Source organism: Dermacentor variabilis, chromosome 8 (genome assembly GCF_050947875.1).
Source record: "Dermacentor variabilis isolate Ectoservices chromosome 8, ASM5094787v1, whole genome shotgun sequence".
Classification (NCBI taxonomy): Eukaryota; Metazoa; Arthropoda; class Arachnida; order Ixodida; family Ixodidae; genus Dermacentor; species Dermacentor variabilis.
Window position 1 is genome coordinate 5772947 of NC_134575.1, and position 22303 is coordinate 5795249.

The 22303-nt window shown below is 43.0% G+C and overlaps 1 protein-coding gene across 11 annotated transcripts in view; it reads right to left on the reverse strand.

Annotated features, from left to right (window-relative positions):
* Nucleotides 1-22303, reverse strand: part of LOC142589543 (RNA binding protein fox-1 homolog 1-like) — a 555879-nt gene that overhangs the window by 36612 nt on the left and 496964 nt on the right. For all 11 annotated transcript variants that reach the window (XM_075700978.1, XM_075700980.1, XM_075700986.1 and 8 more), the window contains 2 exons: nucleotides 20812-21009; nucleotides 17798-17851 (listed from right to left, as the gene is read on the reverse strand). In XM_075700978.1, the coding sequence (XP_075557093.1) occupies nucleotides 17798-17851; nucleotides 20812-21009 (252 nt within the window). The remainder of the gene's footprint in view (nucleotides 1-17797; nucleotides 17852-20811; nucleotides 21010-22303) is intronic.

A 22303-nucleotide genomic window follows, 5' to 3' on the forward strand; every position in this document is an offset into this window, starting at 1 on the left:
TGAGAGATCAAAGTACTGAATGGGCAGAATCTGCCACAGCACCAAGATGCCACTTATGTGGCTTTGTCTGAGGAATGGGTGTTCCTAGTAGAAAAGCCTTGACAGAGCTAACTTTCTTTTATCAGAACGTTTTATAATTTATTATAAAGCAATGGATTTTTTTCTCAATAAGAGGAACATAATACATGTTACACAACCTAGCAAGCAAAATACTGCAACTATTGCATTGTATTCTACTTGCCAAATCACAATGAGATGTCTGCAGAGTGGGCCAGCTTTAAATAAATGTAAAAAAATAAGCCTGCAAAAATTTTCAGAAGAACTTTTCAGTCTGTAGCTTCTGTGTTTAACTTGGGACCCGCACAAACGACCTGCTCTGCCACCTTGCTGCGGAGTGAACGAGCAGCTGAAGACACCTCTCCGGAGCAGACGACATGTTCACAGCTTGCAGACGGGGGCATACACACACAAACACTTCTCAGCAACAAATGTCAGTGAATTCTAGAGGCAACGTGATGCAAAAAAACAAAGAGAAAGATAGAGTGCAGAGAGGAGCATTAAGTAAGTGCGGTTACTGCGCGGTTACTAAAACAGGAGTATGATGGCCCTTGCAATTGCTTCACCTTCTGCCACAGGACAGAGCAGGCAACCAGGGGGAGGGGGAGGAAGGAAAGACATGCTTGCCACTGTAAGCTTATATTGTAGGCACCTCCGCCTACAGCACCTAGTCTTGAGGGCAGAGAGCAAGCTCGCCTTAATGCACGTCTCAACAAACTCAGTGGCTACATTTTTCACTATGAAATTTTTTATGACATTTTCACAAGGCCATTGGTTCAACTTCCAGTTGTGGCAGCTCCACCACAAGGGGGGCAGAGATGTTTATGTGCCATGATTTCGGTCATGGCACATAACATACATAGCTGCACTGATTGAAAAAGATTGAGAGCACCCTGTTAAATATTCCTGACCACTCAAGCCTTGCCATGAGATCAGGGAGTGGGAGTCCTCTCAACATTTCACTGCAAAGTGCCAACAGGTTTACTTCAAACTGGAGTCCCTCTTCCACACCTTGATGCAACACGTGGGGCCATAAGCAACTCCATAAGTAAAGGACGAGAAGAATGGGGGTTAACCAAGGGGCCAGATTTTTATTAATCATATCTTAAGCCGACAAAGGCACCAAGGACAACATAGAGCATTGCATGCGTAATGCGAAGACGTGGAATCATTCCTTACCTGCAGCAAGTTTTTTCATTCATTTTCATTTATTTATCATTACCTTAAACCAATCAGTAAGTACAAGTAATTTCCCCTATGCTGTCCTTGGTGTATGTTGGCTTATGATATCTATAAGAAAAGGCCACACCTAAATTTGAACCAGCTACAACGTATGTTGAACATTGACAAATCAGCCTCCTGACTTGCTTCGTCTGAATGCAGCTGCCACAAATGTGAAACCAACGACCCTGTGCCATCAGATAAATCTTAACCATGCAGAAACTACTTCTACGCTAAGTGTGTCACTGTTCAGCTTGGCAAGTGGCAGTTATCGAACCTGCATTTAATTTCTCATGAGAAGGTTTACTGTAGGGAACAGAGATAATGGCAGATCTTAGTAGAAAGATAGGAAGCACATCAATGCTACTTGGCAAAGCATTTGGAAGCCAAATACTCTCGAATCAGCTGCACAAGCTCCGAACAACCAAGCACTCTTTCGAGAGGTAAAGTATTGTAGCAGGAGAGCAAGAAAAAAGAGCTTAACATTTGTAATGACCAGCAATGACCTACAAAAGTGGCTTGGTTGTTTTTGTTCAGTTAGCACATTTCCAAGAAACTAACGAAATACAAAATATTGTCTAGCTGTTGCAGTGCTTGTGCAGTTTTAAATTATGAAAGAACTTTAGCTTCTTCAGAGGCATGCAGAAAGGAACTGGCCCTTTGTTCCCGAGAGAAGCCAGGACCAGACAAGCCAGAACTTCAGGCAAACAAGGCAGCAAACTGCAGACAAGACTTGGTGCATCGGAGTTTTACCTTAATTGGCAACGCGTGGTGTGAGCATGCAAACCAACAACCTTTCTCACTGGGCAGAAGGTGATTCAAAGCTAGAGAAACAAACTATTATATATGTATATATATATTAAAAAAAAAAAGTTGAACCAAGATTTCGGCTTTAGAGACAGTAACATGATTAGGTTGATGACAATAGAGGAAGCAAGCCAGAGAGAAAGGTGCACTCGGAGAGATCGCCTTCAGAGCAGCTCAGTGGTTCAATGCAACACGTGTCATCAATGAAGATCATTGTCAGGGTCAATAAGAGGTCAAGAACCGTCTTATCGCAAGGCCATGTCACAGAAAAAAAAAAAGGGGGAGAAAGAAAGGAGTAAAGACCATAACCAACTAACATAGCAAATGCTCCTCTATAGACAAACCGCCACCATATGCATTGACAAGAAGCGCCAAATACTGGTGTCAGCAGGGAGAGAAAGGGAAATGACAAAAGACATGGAGGAAGACAGCAGGGAGTGGGGAACAGCAATGCAGAGGAGTTGTCATGTAACAAAGACATGACATGGAAGAAAGGCTACTACACAATGAAACAGCAAAGTCAAAGCTAAGTTAGGGGCGACTTCTTATAGCATTAGTAGCACCAGGCTAGAAAATCAATCTGCCTTAGAAGAAGGAACCTGCCTTTAAAGATGCCTGTTACTGTGTTCAATTTCTAAACAAATATGTGATATACCAACCTCTGTTTAAGTGGATGTTGAGTTGAAAAACGAATCGAGAAATTTGTGCTGCCTAATGTCGCCACAAACTTGCCGAAAGATGCGGACATTGAATTTGTGAAATGCTTGTGTAGTCTTTTTGTGCTCTGGCATAATCTGTGGGTGGGTTTGTATATGGGCAAAATTAAAGCACCGTTGCTGTGTATATCAACAATACTGTCACTAGTCGTAAAATGACAGCCGTGCTGTACTACTGCAGAATAAAGCACTGGGTGATCCGGTAAGTTATTTTAATTTTTGCGAAACGAATTACCACATGGTCTGTGCAGCTAATATATGGCACAGCCTAATAGTCTCCACTAAAAAAAGAGCGTTCAACTGCCCTGATTTGCTTGAAGTGATTAACAGTGGTAGAACCATGCATGTTACTGAAGCCAACGTTTCGACATGGGGACTTGCCTTTGTCGCTGGCAAAGACAATTCGCCTTGTTGAAATGTTGGCTTTAGAGACATTCCTTGTTCGACTACTGCTCGTCACTTCAAGGCCATCTTCTTCGGATTAATTCGCTTGAACTACTTTTGCCTGCGTTATTTGTTAATGCAAAGTATTCAGACGAATAGTAGTAATGACAAACTTTTTTAACATCTACACATAACCTAGGCTTTGGCAATGAAGGTATGAATAGGCTAACAGAAACCAATTTAGTATCACTGCACCAATGACAATCACATCGTGTTGTTCGTTTAGATGGTGAACAGTTACTATGAAGTTCTGCACCATTATGGTTTACTGCACATTCCAGTTTATGCATCCCATTCAGGCTATTAGCATTCAGCCACTGTGCAATCCTAAAGCAAAACATGTTTCAAATTCGAAAGCTCCGCTAATTGTCAACCGAACTTAGAGATGAGACCAATGCGTTAGAACTAAAGTGTGTTAGTTGTGTCAAGTAGTTTAAGCAGTATACATTAGCAAGCTAATCTAGAAAGATTTGAGGCTAGAATGTATGGCCGATATGGAATGAGCCATGTAGATGAGCACCAATGTTGGGATGTGCCCACCCTGTCAAGCCACAAGTGTGCACGTGCTGATGATCAGTGGTAGAAACAGACAGGACAAGAAGATGTACACAGACTTTCAACAAGACTAGCTCAAGTGCACCTTACTGTGTTTCTGGAGCCAGTTATTCACAAAGCACTTTTATCTAGCACAAGCCCAGGCCTTTCACTGGACAAGCATCTTTTTTAAAATGGTGCCCACAATTTACTTCAACACTGCATGTAGTTTTTAAAGGGCTACAACTCAACTAAGCTAAAGAAAACAATGTGTACAAAAATGAACCCAAGACAGCCAACTGAAGTTCAGTGGCCCCACAGCAAAACTAACAAAGGTGTGAAGCTGATCTGGACTGCTTGGTGATCGGAAGCATGTTCAGAAGCTTGCACTTCCACATTTCTATTCACTACCAGAGAAAGCCGTCTGCAATATGCCTGCCAGTTTTAGGATCTATCCAGGGAACCTCGTCACAGCAATCATAACAATAATAAAGTAAAGACAGCATAACTGTAGTTAGATGAACTTAAAGCAACACAACTCTTATGACGCCATGCACTTCTCATATTACCCTCAACTCAATGCACGCCTTACTGTGCGACAGTAAAATTTTTGTTCCCTTTTTCTTTTTGGTGAATTGTAACAGCAACTCTGTGCTTGATGGTTTTGCATATTGTGCAGGTGTGAGGGGGTGTCTATAAAGTCTCCAAAAAATATTTTTTTTTTGCTCTGTAGGCAATGTTTCTACAACTGAGCACGCTGAGCCTGTTTGTATACACATTATGATTCATGGAGTACCAGAATACTAGTAACTCTGACAAAGCATAACAGCACCGGTGGTGCCATCTTTTGGTGTGGAATTTATACCACCGCAAGACATTGCTAACAGTGCTGCTCCTGCCGCCACACACATCCACAGAGTTCTGGCATTCCATGTGTGGTCACATGTACTGTACAGACTGCCAAACTTATATTCTCACCGAGGCACACAGCACTTCCTGCGGTTTCCTTGCCTGCACAGTGCTTTCACTACGGCAGGCTTCTGGCATGGCATGGAGCTGAAGTCACATGCTCATCTGTTCCCACTAAGTTTGATCCCTCGTTTAGAGCGAGAGTCAAATGTTTACAGAATGCTGAGCCTGAAAAGGCATATGTCGGAGAAGTTCGTGACTACAGCCTATGATACCATATAACACTTCGTACGCATGTACTAGAACAGGCTGGAGGGCTGAATAATCAGTCAAAGTTGTCATTTGGATGAGTTGGTAATGCACCATGAAACAGTTTTTGCACTATCAGGCATGGACCTAGAAAGGGCCTACAGGACACACGAAGCGCTAAGTGTATGTGTTTTGCGTGTCCTGTATACCCTTTTTATGTCCTGCCCATTACTGCAAAAATCATTTCGCAATGCATGACCAGGCTATGTGGCCCCCTTGCTGCAAAAGTATGCAGCCTCCTCTCACATCCTGCAGTTCATAAACTTTCAATGCGACTTTTGTGCTTTACATGTGCTTTAATGCATCTCCCAATGTTGGTGCTCATTTTAAATACTTTGGTTCAATGAGTAATTGCAGGCTGGAACAGAACCTGCTGAAGCGCTGTCCAAAATATGCAACAACAAGGCTAAAAGGACATAATGGAAGGAACAAAGGAGAGAGAAGGCAAAGTGAGGAGGAAGAAGCAATGGCGCAGAAGCAACTCTCTAACATCACAGGTCTTGCTTGGCATTCTCAGACGATACGACGACAACAGGCTAAGAGGCGTGTGAGTGAGTCTCAACAGAGAGAAAGCAGTGTGTGTGAGGAACAACGTGGTGATGAGGGTACGAATGTTTGCGGGGAAGGTGGAGAAGGTGTGTGGATGGGGCAGGGTGGGAGGGTGGGGCTGGGGAGTTCTTGCTAGCAGACTGCCTTTTGTATATAATTTTTTTTTGCCCCTCGTTGAGGATGGGAGAGAATGAGGAAGGGGGCAAAGGGACGAGCAAAAACACTCTTACTTCCCTTTTGCTTACCCACTGAAGCAGCAGAGATGTAAACCATTTCTGGTTTGGCAGTCGAACCCTGGTATGTGAAGCATACTGCTGCTTTTTCAAAAGGCCCTCTCGCATTTTTACACTTGCTAAGCTTGTAAACTATATGAAATGTCGTTTCCAGCAGGCATGGGTTAATTATTAGTTGACTCTTTTGCATCAGGCAACTACAATTGAACAGCCACAGCAATAGCCAACCATGAGCTATCCTTGCCTGGAAAGTCCTAATTTGGATAACACCAACTCTAAATCCACGACTAGTTTTGAATGATATTGTTTATACCTTCTATATTATACACAATACGCTACAAGTCCCACAAATGTGCCTCTGCATTCTACTGGTGCTAAGCTGTTTTTGTGTCTTAATGGCACTAAACCAACACCACAGCTGATTCTTGAGGTAAGTGGGTCAAACTCATTAGCTTCTTAGAGCTAAACACGGATAATTAAAGAACAATGGGCACACTATACAACACTTTTTTCAGTCATCTTTGCCTGCAAGGTGCAAGCTACTCAGTTAAATTCCTGCACTAACTACTCAACCAGTAACTGTTCAATGGATTGACCAATATCACTGGTGAAAACTGCTACGTCTGGGCTCTTGATACAAACACCGCAGCATGAGCTTGAAGCAATAAAATGCAGACTGCATGAGGCCATTGTCACTGGCTTGGTAGCCTTAAGTCAGTTACTGTCTCATGTGATGCAGTTTGTAACCTTAAATGCCTTTAGAACACACCACCAGCATGTTAGATGCCAAAACATTGATGCTAACCACTCCTGAAAAGCAGGACAACACATTCATGCTTCACATGATTAATGACTGACCTAGTTGGGTTGAGCACTGACACACAAAATGACAGTGCATAAAAATCCTGACTTCCATGTAATAGCAGTAAACATTAATAAGGACAAGGTATTAGCTGTCTATAAATGTCATAAATAGCAGTACTATTTCGAACTAAAGAACTATTCTGTTAGCTTAAATTAGGGGTGTGCAAGTATTCAAAACTTTCGAATAATGAATCGAACAGTGTCCCATTCAATCCAGTTTTCAAATTGCATAGTCACTATTCACCCCCCCCCCCCCCCCCAAATGCGCATACTCTCTGAATATCTCAAAATATGAACTGTGCCTAATTAAACATAAAATTGGAGCAAAAGTACGGTAAGTTTTCACCTCTGCAGGCATACAGCATAGACGTAAAAACAAGAGAGCTTGCATAGTGGAGCAGGCTACATTGCTTAGGTAGCCGTATTTTGCAGGCTTTACAGCAATCGATCGTGCTGACTGAAGGTTCTTGGGCATGTGAAGAAACTACTTGCTCGAACCTAATGCTCTATTTGAGCTTATAATAAACAACACTTCATAACATACTACGTAATGACAGAAACTTGCTAACTTTAATACTAGGAGGAGAACATTGTTTTATATCCATTGTGATAACAGCTGTTTATTACTCTAGAACTATTCGATTTTGAATTCGCTTCCGACATTATTTGATTCGGTCTCAAAAACCACTATTCACATACCCATAAAGAAATTTGCACTGCTCTCGACAGATTGTATTATTTCAAAGCATCCAACACAAAACCATGCTGTGCTCCAGCTTCCTTCAGGATGGCTGTTCATAATACTGTAACCTGCATCTTAGGTTGTGCTGCTGCATAATTGCCTTCTTATTTTGCATTATAAATAAAGTGTCCCAACACAGCCTTATGAAGCTGCCAGTACCCTTATTTGGATGCACTATTTCGTCAAAGAAAAATTTACTCCTCAGCTAACTGGGGTAAGTTCAGCACCAGTGTTAAAATGAAGCCTTAATGGCAAAGCACAGTACTTGTTGCTTGACTTACTGGCATACCACGCGAATGCACCAGCAACAAGCTTTGCTCTGAGCTGGCCAAGTCAGTATGTGTGCACACATCTTAGAAATGCTAAAAAAGAAAACTGAAAGCAGGTCGTCGCACATAACAGGGTTCAACTGCCAATGTTTCATACCCCAATCTACGATCTTTATCCAATTTAACCCACCACAGAGTAAGAAATGCTGCCGAGAAAGAGAAAAAAATAAGCAAGTAGAGGGGAGCAACCAAAACAAAACCAAAAGATGAAGAGAGGAAACCACTTCACACAAAATGCATCATGGTGGTCAACAGGAAAACTGCACATCACTTTCTCAACGTGTGATGCCAGACTGAAGGGCAATAGAAACACGTACTCATTTACAGAAACCCTGCAGCCTATTTAATGACCAAGCAAACAGGTTTAGAATACCATTTACCGTATTTACTCACATAATGATTACACTCGCGTAATGATTGCACCCCTGAATTTTGTCGTCAAAATTCAATTTTTTAAGATTTTCTGTGTAATGATCGCACCCCCAACTTGCCGCAGCGATATGTCGTGTGCCAAGTCTAGCTAATAATGATCGCACGTGCCATCTGTCGAACGCTACGCGAACGACTTTTCAAGACAAACCAAGCGGTCTGCCCGCACCAAACATTCTTAAGTAGATGTCTCATTTCATTACTTTCATCACTTTCCGCACTTCCATGACAAAAAGAGGTACAACCAAACTTGCCTTTATTATTTGTAGGCTTCATGATGGTTTTGGTCAACAACAACATAAAGGGCGCCTTTCGATTATTCTTGTCTGCACTCGTGGGCACACAAGAAATCGTGAGCAGCAACAATAGTAGCCACGTTTACACTAATACGTTAGAAGTGTACCCTATTCATACGTTATGCAAAAAAGAAGTGAAGCGTGCAGACAGGACACAAGAGTAGAGAAGTGGACAACACGAACGCCGACTATCAACTGAAGGGAGCACCGAGGCAAAAAAAAGAAGACACAAAACTCATGTGCGCATGCTCAGGAATGGTAACACCACGTGTCAGTCGGGTACACGTGCCGGTCTACGTGAGAGATAACTGTTAAGGCACTTAATCTCTTCCTTATGTAAATTAATCGAAGGTTGACTCACGCACGCACTTTCACCATTATAGATATGTCATGCCTCTACCATAAGACGCGTATCTTCATTCTTACACCTGCACAATATTGTGCATTCATCTAACTCTGGCGTGCAGTTACAATCTCTGCAATGTAGCGAAAGATTAGAACGCGATCCACCGGTTAACGACCTTTTATGTTCCATAAGCCTCCGATTGATACACCGTCCCGTTTGCCCTACGTAGAACTGGCCACAGCTAAGGGGAATTTTATAAACCACACCCATACGACAGTCAGTAAAACTGTTGTTCTTATTGTGCTTCACTGGACAAATATCTGTTCGTTTTTTGCCTTTTACCCGCTCCTTTTTATTCTGCACGGCAGCGCATATCACACCTAGCTTATTGGGAGCAGTGAAAGCAACATGTTAATGTTGCTTTCACTGCTCCCAATAAGCTAGGTGTGATATGCGCTGCCGTAAAAAAAAAAGGAGCGGGTAAAAGGCAAAAAACGAACAGATATTTGTCCAGGTATGGTAGAGGCATGGCATATCTATAATGGTGGAAGTGCATGCGTGAGTCAACCTTCGATTACTTTACATAACGAAGAGATTAAGTGCCTCAACAGTTATCTCTCACGTATACTGGCACGTGTACCTGACTGACACGTGGTGTTACCATTCCTGAGCATGCGCAGATGAGTTTTGTGTGTTTTTTCTTTTTTTGCCTCAGTGCTCCCTTCAGTGGATAGTCGGCGTTCGTGTTGTCCACTTCTCTACTCTTGTGTCCTGTCTGCACGCATCACTTCTTTTTTGCATAATGAATCCTTACCAACTAGCTCAGCTTTCTGTCGTCCTATTCATACGCCGACGCTTGCAACACAGCTAATATATTCGCCCACCCTTAGCAGAAACTTGCTGTACTAGGATAGTAGTTAAGACAGATGCCGCAGTTTCCGCAGCATGCCGGCCATATGTTTCTATGTCACTGGCACCTAAGCACGCCCACTTGTTTCTGTCCCTTTAGCAGGGAAGAAGTTTGGGTGTGTTGGTGGAATACATTCAGACTAGGATACATAGCGCAAAAATTTTGACAAATTTTTGCGCTATGTATCCTAGTCTGAATGTTTCTGTCCCCTAGGACAATGTGGAGAAGGCTACGTTATTGCCACAAACTTGCCGATATTAACGATATCATTCATTACTGATACAGAAGAAACTGTTTCAATGCACGTAATGTACTCAAGAGAAGAAAAAAAAAAAAATCACTTTTGGCACGTTCGGCTTGCTCCGCCGGCCGCCATTTTTGTTTTGGTGTCCCGCACCAATGCGGGACACGCCTGCATCCCACAGCAAACGCGGGACGGAAAAACATTTTTTTGTTTCTTTTCATGGGAAATTTAACCCGAGTAATGATCGTACCCCTAGTTTGCATCAATTTTTCTGACAATACAGTGTGATCATTATGCAAGTAAATACGGTACATACTTCAAATACAATATATAGCATGTCCCAGCTAACGTTAGCCAAATTGTAAAAGAAGAGAGAAAAAGAAATTTCAACAAACATGGTAACATGGTGCAACATACGACTTTAAGACCTATGGCATTTGGTTGCCAGAGGACTGACACCAGAACACCATAGGTTTTATTTTAGTATCTAGTGTAGTGTATTGGTATTTGGCGCTGCCAGCATTGGGAATGATGTGCAGCACATTGATTTGCATAAACTTCAACCTTCAGTCTTCGAATGACTTTGTAACTTTGCACATAAGATCATATTCAACAAAACATTGCAGTGTAACTGCAATATTTCGCAGCGATTATACGTGTCAGCAGAAACTTGTTGCCTTCGCGAGTTTAGAAAGATTTCTCAGAAATTTAAACCGATAAACAAGGATAAAGCATAATAAAGACAAAAATACCTGAAGCCACAAGCATTAAGATTAGACAAATCCTTGCACTAATCATCATTCCCATAGGAGCTGAACAAATGCAGTGAGAGAGATTTTTCTTGCAATATTAGAAGGAAATTCTGTGGGGTTGGTGACCAAGCTCATGAGACAAATGCATCCAGTTTTGCTGTTAGTACCACCATGAGGTCATCAGATTTCTAATTAATGACACTGCACTGTGGCTAGAGAAGATAAAGAAAAATAAGTAAGGCAAGTAAATGAACCTGAAGAAATGAGCATGTAACCATCAACAGCAGATACATGCACTCTTTGTTCAAGTACAATCCTCATCAAACTTGTGAGAAGACTAATTTGTTCTGCCACAACTGAAAACATGGCTTCATCAAAGCGGTTCTGAGAAACCAAAAATTATAAAGGGCGGCAAAGCACAGGTAGAAACACTGAAACAAAAAAAAGAAACATTCAATAAACACTTATAAAAACCATTAAGCAAGAAGACAACATTCAAAGTGACAACATGTCATATTTCTAGCACACCATGACATTTGCTCCTCAACAAACAAGGCCTGCTGAAATGTTCCTTATGCAGTCCAAACATTTCACATGTGAAATAACAGAAAGTCATGGAATCCTCATTGATTTCATGAGACCTGTACATAAGGGATATGATAACGTATAGGACTATCAAATGTACATGGCGATGGTTAAGTAAGGATGAAAATTGAAGGATTTCTTGATGTGCTAGTTGGTAATACATAGCTACTGAAAGGGAGGCAAAAATTTGCACACAGTAAAAGAGAGACAAGATGACAGCTTGTCTTGTCTCTGTGTCAATTTGTGCTTCTCAACAAATATGAGAAGAATTTGTTCCAATTATTTAGGGTTTTCCGATCTACTTCGACAAGATCTCACAGTGGTGAAATGGCTTTATGGACTTATCACCATTCAATGTAATCCAATTTACCTGCACAATGCTTCAAATCAAATAAGAGATAACAAATACAAAGGTCACAGTGTGCCAGAAGTCCCAACAGGCCAAAATACAAGTCCAGAACAAGTGCAGCAAGTTGGGAGAGCCCAAGACCAACTGAGAATGACGTTAATATAGTTACAATCGCCCAAAACTGAAAAATTACCACTGCAATCAATGCAGTAAAGGTTTCCTGCAGTGGCAAACAAATTGGGTCAAGGTCTTAAACAGCAACTTGCTGCTGCAAATTCTAGTATCACAGCACTTCACAAAGCACCCCACAGAATGAGACCAGGCATCTGACAACTTCCAGAAAGCTTTCAGAACTAGGCATTATAATCTAGCATTTCTTGTTTCATGATTGACCATTATTGATCCATTAATATTCAGAAGGATCTGTCTAAAGGACAGACAAACATTGGAGATACAGTATCAACTGCACGCTAAAAACATTTCGTGCTCTACACAACCCATAGAAGGATAACATGAGCACTACATTTTTTTTTCCTTTTAAATTCTGCCACTAAGTCTTCTGTAAAGCTTCAGAAAGTTATCATGTGCTCTAGTGCAAGCAAGACACAAAACTCAAGAAGGAGCCCATTTCTCATGAACAAACCAAGACTAATACAGGTAACCTTTTTGCCTTAACCGCATGGCGGATAGTGCTCCATTTCGCAAGTGTCTGTTCAGAATGGTTAGCACATTCCAGCTTTCAACTGCCAGAGATATCACATAAGAAAAACTTGTACAACCTCTTTTAACCAGTACAACCAACTTTCTGCATTTATGCAATGTATTGACCCTTTTCGCGGAGCAGTTTGTTCTAGAGAAATGAGATGGTGCTTTCGGCGGCGTGCCGCACGTGGCCTCAGCGACAGCACATGAATAGGAAACCACTACTGCTTCCACCTTGCTTCTGTGCAATCAGCTGTCGGAAATGCAACTGAGTTTTCGCTAATGCACTGTGCTCCCATCATGCTGGATTTAATCATGTGGACTGAAGACGTGTGCAGTAGTTGGGTGCAAAAATAGTGACTGGCATATTAAGGAACGGAATGAATTTGTGCGGCCAAGTTCGCAGGCCGCTGCTGCAACTGTCTGTACATGTAGAAGAGCACGCATTTGGGATGGTTGGTTCATGATTACAAGCAGTAAACAGTGCTAAAAAACAGGACAAAGAGAGGGACACAGACAATAGCGCTGACTAACAACCAAGTCTACAACCAAGTCCACTGACTAACATGGTTGTTAGTCAGTGCTGTTGTCTGTGTCCCTCTCCTTGTCCTTTATTTTAGCGCTGTTTACTGCTCGTTGTCTGTACATGTTACCAGCGCTTCGAGAAGCAAGACTTTCCTTGAAGATACAGAAATTTGCTCCTCTGCCATCGTTGTATCGCTTGTCAAACAATGACAAAGCGAGTCGCGCCGCTTCCTGTCATAGTATGTTTCATGCGCAGTATCTACACACATCTACCCTGACGATTGCGTTGTTTACAGACCGATTAATTCCATTAACGATCATACCGCCTTGCAGCATGACCTTCACATTATTACCGACTGGTGTAACATAACGGAAAATGTCTCTAAGCCCTTCCAAATGTAATAATATATTGTTCTCATGAAAGCGCACTACAGTCACCGACCGATTTTCTGGACTCCGAAAATTCTGACATGCTCAATTATTCGTACTGGTTCGCGGCACCGCCATTCTCCCCATAGACCATAATATATAACAACTGCCGAAAGTTCGGACACCTTGCAACCTCTCGTCTGATTTTTCGGACACTCCTTGAGTCAACTCGATCAAGAGCACCATGCACCGACTCTGACCGGTGCATGGTTCTACTTGCTGAACGCCATTTTTGTTTTGAACGGAGCCTCCTTGCCGCCCCACGAAGTGGCGCTACCGTAAATCCCCGCTCATCATCATCATTTCTGCCTGGTTCGAGAGTGGCTCTACAGCAGTTTCGGTTTCAGCTTAGTAAGCCATGTCAAGACAATCCAGCAGATGATTTGTTTGTTTCGCGCACGACGCTGCGACTAGGCCACGTTTTTCGTTTGTGCGACTGGTGTCGGCATGGTGGTGTTTGCTTTGTGTGCTGTGTCGAGGTACCGGTGATCCAACGCGGCATACGAAAACATCGCGCCAAGTGTCTAATGGCGCCGACAGTGCCCGCGCAGACTGCGCTGGGGAATGCCGGCAAGCGGATGCCGGGAGGCCCAAGATTTGTCGCCTTCTGATGTGCTCCAAAATGTTCTGCTGACACCTGTGCAGTGGTTGCATTGCGATTCCGGACACCATCTCATTTGACAGTTTCACAGGTGCTGACACTGCTGTACTGACATGCACAGAACTCGACGACGGCGAGATCATTCGTCGGGTTTCTGCTGCACCTGACTCAGAGTCTGAAGATGACGCACAATGTGCTACGCTGCCGTCGCATGTGGAGCGTGTACAAGCAGCGACTGTGCTTTCTGCCGTACGACCGTACGACCGTACGACCCTCTCCGATATTCAGGCTTATCTGATTGCACGTAAACGGAACAGTGTGCAACGGCACATTCACGATTTATTCAAGCCTACTGCCGAGTCCGAATAAGTGATTGGAAATAAAAGAATTTCATTTTTTTTCTTAATCTGCTTTTTTGGACACCTGTTTATTCGGACATTTCCGCAGTCCCCGTGAGGTCCGAATAAACGGTCGGCGACTGTAGCTCCATATTCACATACACCATACATAACATGAATCTGTCACATACCACTACTTACAAATACCTTGATGTAAACCTCACTAGTAACCTTTCTTGGTCTTCGCATATTACATTTTGCGCAACTGCATCTAAAACGCTTGGCTTTCTCAGGCGCAACTTGCAAAATTCATCTGCTGACGGGTGTAAATTAGCATGCCTGACATTCGTACACCTGCAATTAGAATTTGCATCCGCTGTATGGTCACCACACAAAGAATATTTAATAACCATGCTGGAATGCACCTAGAACAGAGCTGCCCGATATATAACTCGGGAATTTTGATCGGAAGTCCAGTATAATGCAGATCAAGCTTGATATTTCTTTACGGCCCCTAGACATCCACCACAAGGTTGCTTTGCTCGGTCTATTTCATAAATATGTTCATTCCGATAAGCCATGCATATTACCACTCAAAATCCACGCCCGTGCGTCTTCAAGATTACATAATCATTTTAGTTTCAAGCACATTTTCGGTAAAACCACTGCTTTCAATTCATCTCCTGTACCTCGTGCCATATCCCACTGGAATGGTCTTCCCGATGATATCGTCTCGATAACTGATCGTAAAATATTTCTTGAACCACCTGTGCGTGCTTTCTACATAACCTCCTTCCTCTTATTTTGCTGCTATGCTTGAACATGCTGTGCTTTGTTTTTTAGTTCAGCCACTGTACAGTTGTCTTAGGATTATATTTTAGATGTTTCTATTGTACTTAACAGTTCTTTGTTAAATTGCCCCCCTTACGCAATGCTTGACAGGGCCTGTAAGGTGTTTTATAAATAAATAAATAAATAAATAAATAAATAAATAAATAAATAAAGTGCCATGGAACCTTACACTCACTCTATCACCAACGTGTCAATAAGTGAATGGGCGCATACTTGAATGTATGCGCACATGTCAACCTTACATAATAAATCTTTACTGCATACATCTTTGGGGTAATACATCTTTGCTGCAAGGTATTACAATGCAAAATACAGCTACGTTTCAAGCCTTGTGTGTAGCAAGAACAAATCTATTGACACACGAGCGATTAGGCAGAAAATAATCGGATAGTGACTGCACCGATGAATCTTACCAAGTCAGAAACATGCCAAACTTCTGCTTCAATATATATGCTAAATAAAGAATGAAGAGCAAAACATACTAATCCTGATTCAATTCACAAGTTGAAAGTTTGGATAGCTAGGAATACCTATTTAGCCCCACTTTCAGAACAAGCATCATATACGCTGCCCATGCTGTTTGGACAGTTTAAATCAGCTTTGAAAGCGCTTTTGCATGTCCTGTGAAGCTGTGGCCAAAGCTTCGGCTCGTCCACCCGGTGACAGTCTACAATATTTCTCGAAACAGAGGTTTGCTAAGCCGCAGCGGCGTCATGCATGTCCATTGTAAACACGGAGGCAAGCAATGGACGTGTCACCACGTGATCAAACATGGCAGTGCCCATGAGGTCACCGTGAAAAGGGTCAATAACATTTGTGGCATGAAAGATGGCAGGAAATCAGCAGACTATCTCGCTACACTTCAGAACGTTGACACATCCCTTCCTTTTATGGCTCTGCTGGGTTGCAAAGTCTTTCTGCTCAGTTTAGAGAGAGAACGAGAGAGAAAGAGAAAAAAGATACCACCCCCCACCCCCTACAAATTTATGGGAGCCTTTACATTTAATAAGTCTTTCTTGGTAGCCAGCAAAACAAGTGGCCATACAAAATTGCCTTTTGCACAAGACTGCTTTTAAAGGGGCCCTGACCACTTCCTATTGAAGTCGAGAAATGCATATAAATTTAAATTTGACTATAGTATTTCACAAATACTTTTCCACAAAATGTTCTTCAATGCGTTCAGTAGAAGTGGAGTTATTGGCAATCAAACATATTGTTTGCAGTGCTCGCACTCCTTCAAATATTCACACTGCGAAGGCTAAGGCAGAGTGGGATGTGCCCACAACGGTCCGCCTACTGAATTTCACCATGGCACGTAGTTCAAATTACATCTTGAATGTTCACATAGACGCCACTATTTTATATTCTGGCACCTTCAATACGCCAAACGTAGCCAAATACGGTTGTCCTCAGCAAGCCGCAGTGCACTTGCTGTGGTGCCCTGTGGCGGCCGTGGTATCTACGCTACGCAGCATTTCCTTTGTGCACAACAGGGCTAGAGTGTGCTCTTGTGATCATATGTTCCTGTCTTGCCATGCTACATGGCGCGTACTGGCTTTGTCCTGCACTAGCTTGACCACGGATGGTAGTCACATCCAACTTGTTGACATTAAAGCACTACGACTAGCTCAATATGAAGTGAAATCCGCCAAGGTGTCAAACCAGGAGCGGCCAGGAGTGAGCGCACGCTGGCAAGCATGCATATGGTCTGACATTTAGGTGTCGTGTGGTTTGAGTACAGTTAAGCGTTCAAAACTATTTGAAATTAGCAAGACCCAACGGGTACCATGCCGATAAGCAAGATGGCCAAAGTTTAATTGCTACGTGGGTGGCAGAGTTTGTCGTCTGCTTCTACCGGAAGCATATCTTCACTTACTTCAGCCTGTTTGTTAAACTTCATCAATAAATATACACAGTAACAGTAGGAAGAAGCGCACTGATCCAAACACACATCTTGACTGATGTAAGCTATTGGTGAATAGCAGCCCCGTATGAGAATCTGCTATATTACGAAACAAAACATCCAGGAAAAAGTGAGGCGCTGGCTTATGTTGAAAGGAGAGCGTTTGAGAGAAAGGGAACGTTGCACTCCACCTGCGAGATCCATACGCCGCGCATGACTGCAAATGTGGCTGAGATATTCACAGCAGTGTATGCTATCCACAGGTGTTTTTTCACCAAGCCCGAGGGCTGGTTCAGGGTGCATTTGAGATAATCTCCAAGCAGCTCTGCAGTAATCAGCTAAGCAGTTGCTTTGTGCTAGAAGTTTTCCCTGCATATTTAATACTGGAGGGTGCTTTGATTTATGGTTTGTCTCTACATAGAAAAATGGGCTCCTTTGCATGCAATAAAACCATATTTTGTGCTTATGCCAGCCCCATTTGGAAAGGCATCCCTGCCAGCTTCCTTGCCATCAACAATTCACTATCAAGATGCACTTTTGGTGTTAAAGGACAACTAATTCAATGCTGCATTCTCTCTATTTTTCATCCAGCATTTTAAGAAAGATGGAAAACACAAGATTCCAGTCGCATTGCAATAACTCTCGAGTACAACTCTGCATGAGGTAGTGTAGTGACACTATTTACAAGCTTGTTTTTTATACCATAGAAGCTGGCAAAGTTTATATGTCCCAAAAAGGGCAAAAGCACGTGCAGAAAGCTAAACAGTATGTAAAGATAACAAATGTTGCACAGCAACATGCACCAACGCTGGGTGTACTCACCTTAGAACCCCGTTCATTGAAGATGATTTCAACATCAAGAATGGCACCAAATTGCTGCAAATAGATTACAAGAGCTCTACACTTTCTGCATTTATCACCTTCCAGCTATGAACCGCTAGAGACATAAATGAGTGGAAAATGGCAGCACAGCTACTTGTATGTCACCTTGATGCATACTGTGTTCAGTAAATAGCTACAATCTGCGGAGAGCCACATAGGACAGATCGCAGGAAGATGTAGACAAGGAAGCAATCAACTGTGGTCGAACAACATCGGATTTTGCTGGATTTAACATTTCAACACGGGGACATGACGAAGAGAAGTCCCCTTGTTGAACCAAAGTTGATAACTTCAATACATGGATGTCGTAAGAAGTGACGACTGCCAGTAATTTTAGATTCTCTTCACCTTTCTGCACATCTTAGAGCAGAAGCAAAGCATAACTGCGAGTCGGCCTAGTTGGAACATATTCATATTTATACTTTTTGTGCGCAAACAAACAGGGACGAAGAATAGGGGCAACACAAGGACGAGCGCTTGAAGCGCTCGTCCTTGTGTTGCCCCTATTCTTCGTCCCTGTTTGTTTGCGCACAAAAAGTATAAATAAGAAGCAAAGCATTAGCAAATGGGCTTTGGCGGGAGGTGGCCAGTCATGTGTATCCTTAACCCCTTCGCTCCCGCGCTTTCGGAGGCCTTTCTTGCCTTGTATTCCATGCCGCAATTTCTCAGCTGGCTGACCACGTGCGGCATTGCAAAAAAATTTTGATAAATTCCACTGAACAAGTCACAGAAAACAAAACTCGTGTTATTTTGTTCCCAAACATTCATGGCATTAAATGCTCTCGAAAAGATTTAGGTGTATGAACTTCCTTCAAACACACAGGCCTGTGAAGAGTGACTTCGCACTTTTCCTATTGGCTCTTGGATTTTATGCCTTGTGCTTTGCGAAGTAGGCACAGCCTGCATGGATGACAGTGTTTGGCGGGGGAAATGAGCTCACTCGGCAGATTGGTGTAGCTGCAAAGGCAGCATTGTTCAACCTTGGGACTGGGGCAAGATGGCTGCTTCAAAGACCTCCTCTGCAAGGTTCACCTTCCAGTCTGTGCAACTCAGCCATAGACATAGCTGTCATAAACAGTGATGTCTATTATGTAAACAAAATTTTCTTATGCCTTTTGTATACCTCTCCTCATTATGGGAAAGGAAACCAGTTATTGGTCTTCTCGATCAACTCCTCCCATGGCTCGGTTGTAATCAATTACAACCTGTGGTTTCGAAACCAGAAAGCAATTCTGGCGCCTCTTTTTGCCAGTATCAGTCACACTGGCTTCATTGGGCCAGGCTGTCAGCATAGTGACCTGCTTTTTAATTTGCTATCTTGTAAGCGAGCCATACCCACAGCATTCGATCCAGCTTCTTTTGAGGTGACGGAACAGTACAGGAGACTAGTACCAGCTGTCCATGAAGAGTGTGTGGCGATCAGACAGACATTCTTCAAGAAGGTCGACAACAACAGCTTCACTGCACAATTAACCCAGTTGTAGCAGGAGCCTACTTGCTTTTTCCAATGCAAATGGAGACCAGCTGAGGGACTCATGGAGTTTGTAGAATTTAAGGCCGAATCTTGGCTCACTTTGAGGGACTGAACTGGCGTAGGAAAGCCGCCCATGAAACTATACAAAGCTTTCGTCAAGTGCAAAATTCTCTTCGGTTTGGTAGGCTGTACTGACGCACTTCAGTATGTGGTTGAACACAAAGCCAGTACTTCCGCAGCTTGTCACTTTGAGAAAGAGTGCTGTCACAGAAATGAAGATACTGTGACAGCGCCCAAAAACGCTGCCTGGACATCACAGAAGTAAGAAATAGTGTGCTGATAATGCATCTTCTTGACCACTATGACTGCATACTCCTCTTCTTCACTAGGCTCATCAGCACACACATGGCAGAGTATGCTTTGATCTGGTGTTGCGTTATGCCAAGTGGGACCAGGATGCAAATGCTGTTTCTCGTGTGTAAAAGTGTTTGTGTTCAATGCAATGATGTTGACTTTAAGTTGGTGGCTCGCTTGACACCTGGTTGACCACTGAACGGGTGCTTCACAAAGTTCTCCACTGCATCACCCTCTTTTCATAGCCAATGGTCCAGTTTTGGCATTTTCGAACGAGGCAGCGAAGAGTCCAACATATCTTGCGCTCAACATTAATTCTGTTCATCACTGTTGCTGTAATGACTTTTGTAATCCTTATCCGCTAAACGAATATCTTCGTCATGACAGAGGCTACTCTCAGCATCATTGTCGAATACAAGTTCCAGAATTTCTTCATCCATGAATCCTTGCTTTCTGCGTGACACCACGTTTTGCACGAGACGGGAACGCAAACTTTTTGCTATTTGTTAAAAATACCGCCCTCTCGGAGTGTGGACAACTATGTCTTCTAGTGAGTGACATCTCAAGCAATAAATATACGATCCACGATGGGCTGCCATCTACGAAAAATAGTCAGAAACAGCTGTTCTTTGAGTGGCCAGCGAATTGCTAGTCACTCCGAATTTAGCCTTGGTCGTCGTGACTGGCGGATTGCCGGCTGTGGAAGCGTAGGGGTTGATGGTCACAGGAATGATACCATTTCAACCTACCAACTGTAACTAACTTTTTGCAAAAGCTGCATGGCAAATGCAGGTGACTGGGTTTGTCTATGTGTCGCCATTATGGTTCCTGCAGCAATGCAACGTGCATGCATAAACAACACCAAAAATAGATAATTGGGAGCCTGATTTCACGATACAGTATGGAAGATGACTAGGCCCTAACAAGTAAAATGGACACAAAAAGCACTAAGTTCCAATTCCTCTTATTTAAGTATCTGCATGTTATCAAGCTGACAGGAATAGCATATGTGTGCACATATGTAAATAAAGTATTTAAAAGGCAGAACTGTGAGTACAGTTTATACCAACTCACCCAAACTTACACACTAAAAAACAGCTCTAGAAGAAAGGAACTTAAGACTCACGCCAAAGAGTTGCCTCAGGTCGGGGTCCCGAAATCTGAACGGGATGTTTGAGACATGCAGCCGCTTGGGCTGGCCATTCTTGGCTGCCTCCACGACTGCCATGCCAGCGGCTGCTGCGGCCTGGGCCCCTGCTGCCTGGGCGCCGGTAAGTACCACTCCTGTGGCAGCACCATTGGCATCGGGCTCGAGGTCAGTTTGCTGTCAGTGGCAAAAAAAGAAAACAGACATGCGGACATTATAGTGTCATCAGACCCTACCAGCTCACTTGCAACGACGAGGTAGCTCTTTTCATAGCACAATTATCAATATTCAGCGAGGTTATAAGGGTTGGGAAATGTGCAAAGGTGTCCATTCTATCAACCCACTAGATAACATTATGGCAAAATGACATCACTGTAGCATGGACATGGCTTCTTTACCAATACAGGGGTGTGACATGTCGGTGTGACACAGCACACAAGGCAACGACTCCTGCGCAGATAGAACAGTGTGCTGGCAGCTACTGAGTGTCTCACAATGCTGGCCGGATGAGGAGCACCACCAGTGGTGATGGAGGTGTCTCATCCTGATGGTGTAGGAGGCGAGACACCATCGGTGTCAGCCAGCGCAGAGCGAAATATTTTATAATGTAACTTGAGGCTTACAGTCCGTTCCGCTCAGACTAGTGCATACACACAGGAGAAGCAGTAGTTCACTTTCAGCATGTGCATATGAAACATGTGTCCATTTAATTGCTATTGCAATTCAAATTAAGCACGTCCATTCTCTTTATTCTTTTCCCTGGACACAGTTGTGTGTGTATCAGAATGCTAAACGATTGCTGGGGTCACACTCTGAACCAATTCTTTTCACTTTACTCCAATCTGCCCTCCATCAATAGCTCTCATGAAGCAATGCTGCCATCATTTCCATGCAATTTAGGATCAGCCAATTGGCACAATGGATGACAAGAAATAAAGCGAACTCAAGAAAAAGAAAAAGAAAATTGGGACTTTAAATACTCAAAGTTGCCTTGTCCCCCGCCACCTGTACTGCACTGCATATGATCCCAAAGCAAAAAAATACAGTAAATATTATACCACACATCACTGAACAATAAAACAGCTAGCTTGAAGTTTGTAAGCATTTACTAGTTGTACATATTCTATAGGCTATGTCACATTGTTTACTATGCTGTCATATGCGACTGTTCTTTGCTCCTAAGAACTAAAAACACACTAATGTATACAAGTATATGGATTCATGGGGTCTACCACACAGGTTACGACACGCCATAGTGTAGGGCTTCATTAGTTTTGACCATCGGAGTTTCTAACGTGCCCGCAATGCTCAATGCATGAGTATTATTGTATTCTGTCACATCAAAGCATGGACACCATGACCAGGCATTGGGCTCAGCAGCAGAACACTGCAGCCACCTGGCACTGCACAGCATATGCACCACGGGTTGGCCACGAACTACGGACAGTCACTGATTTAAAAAGGTCAGTCT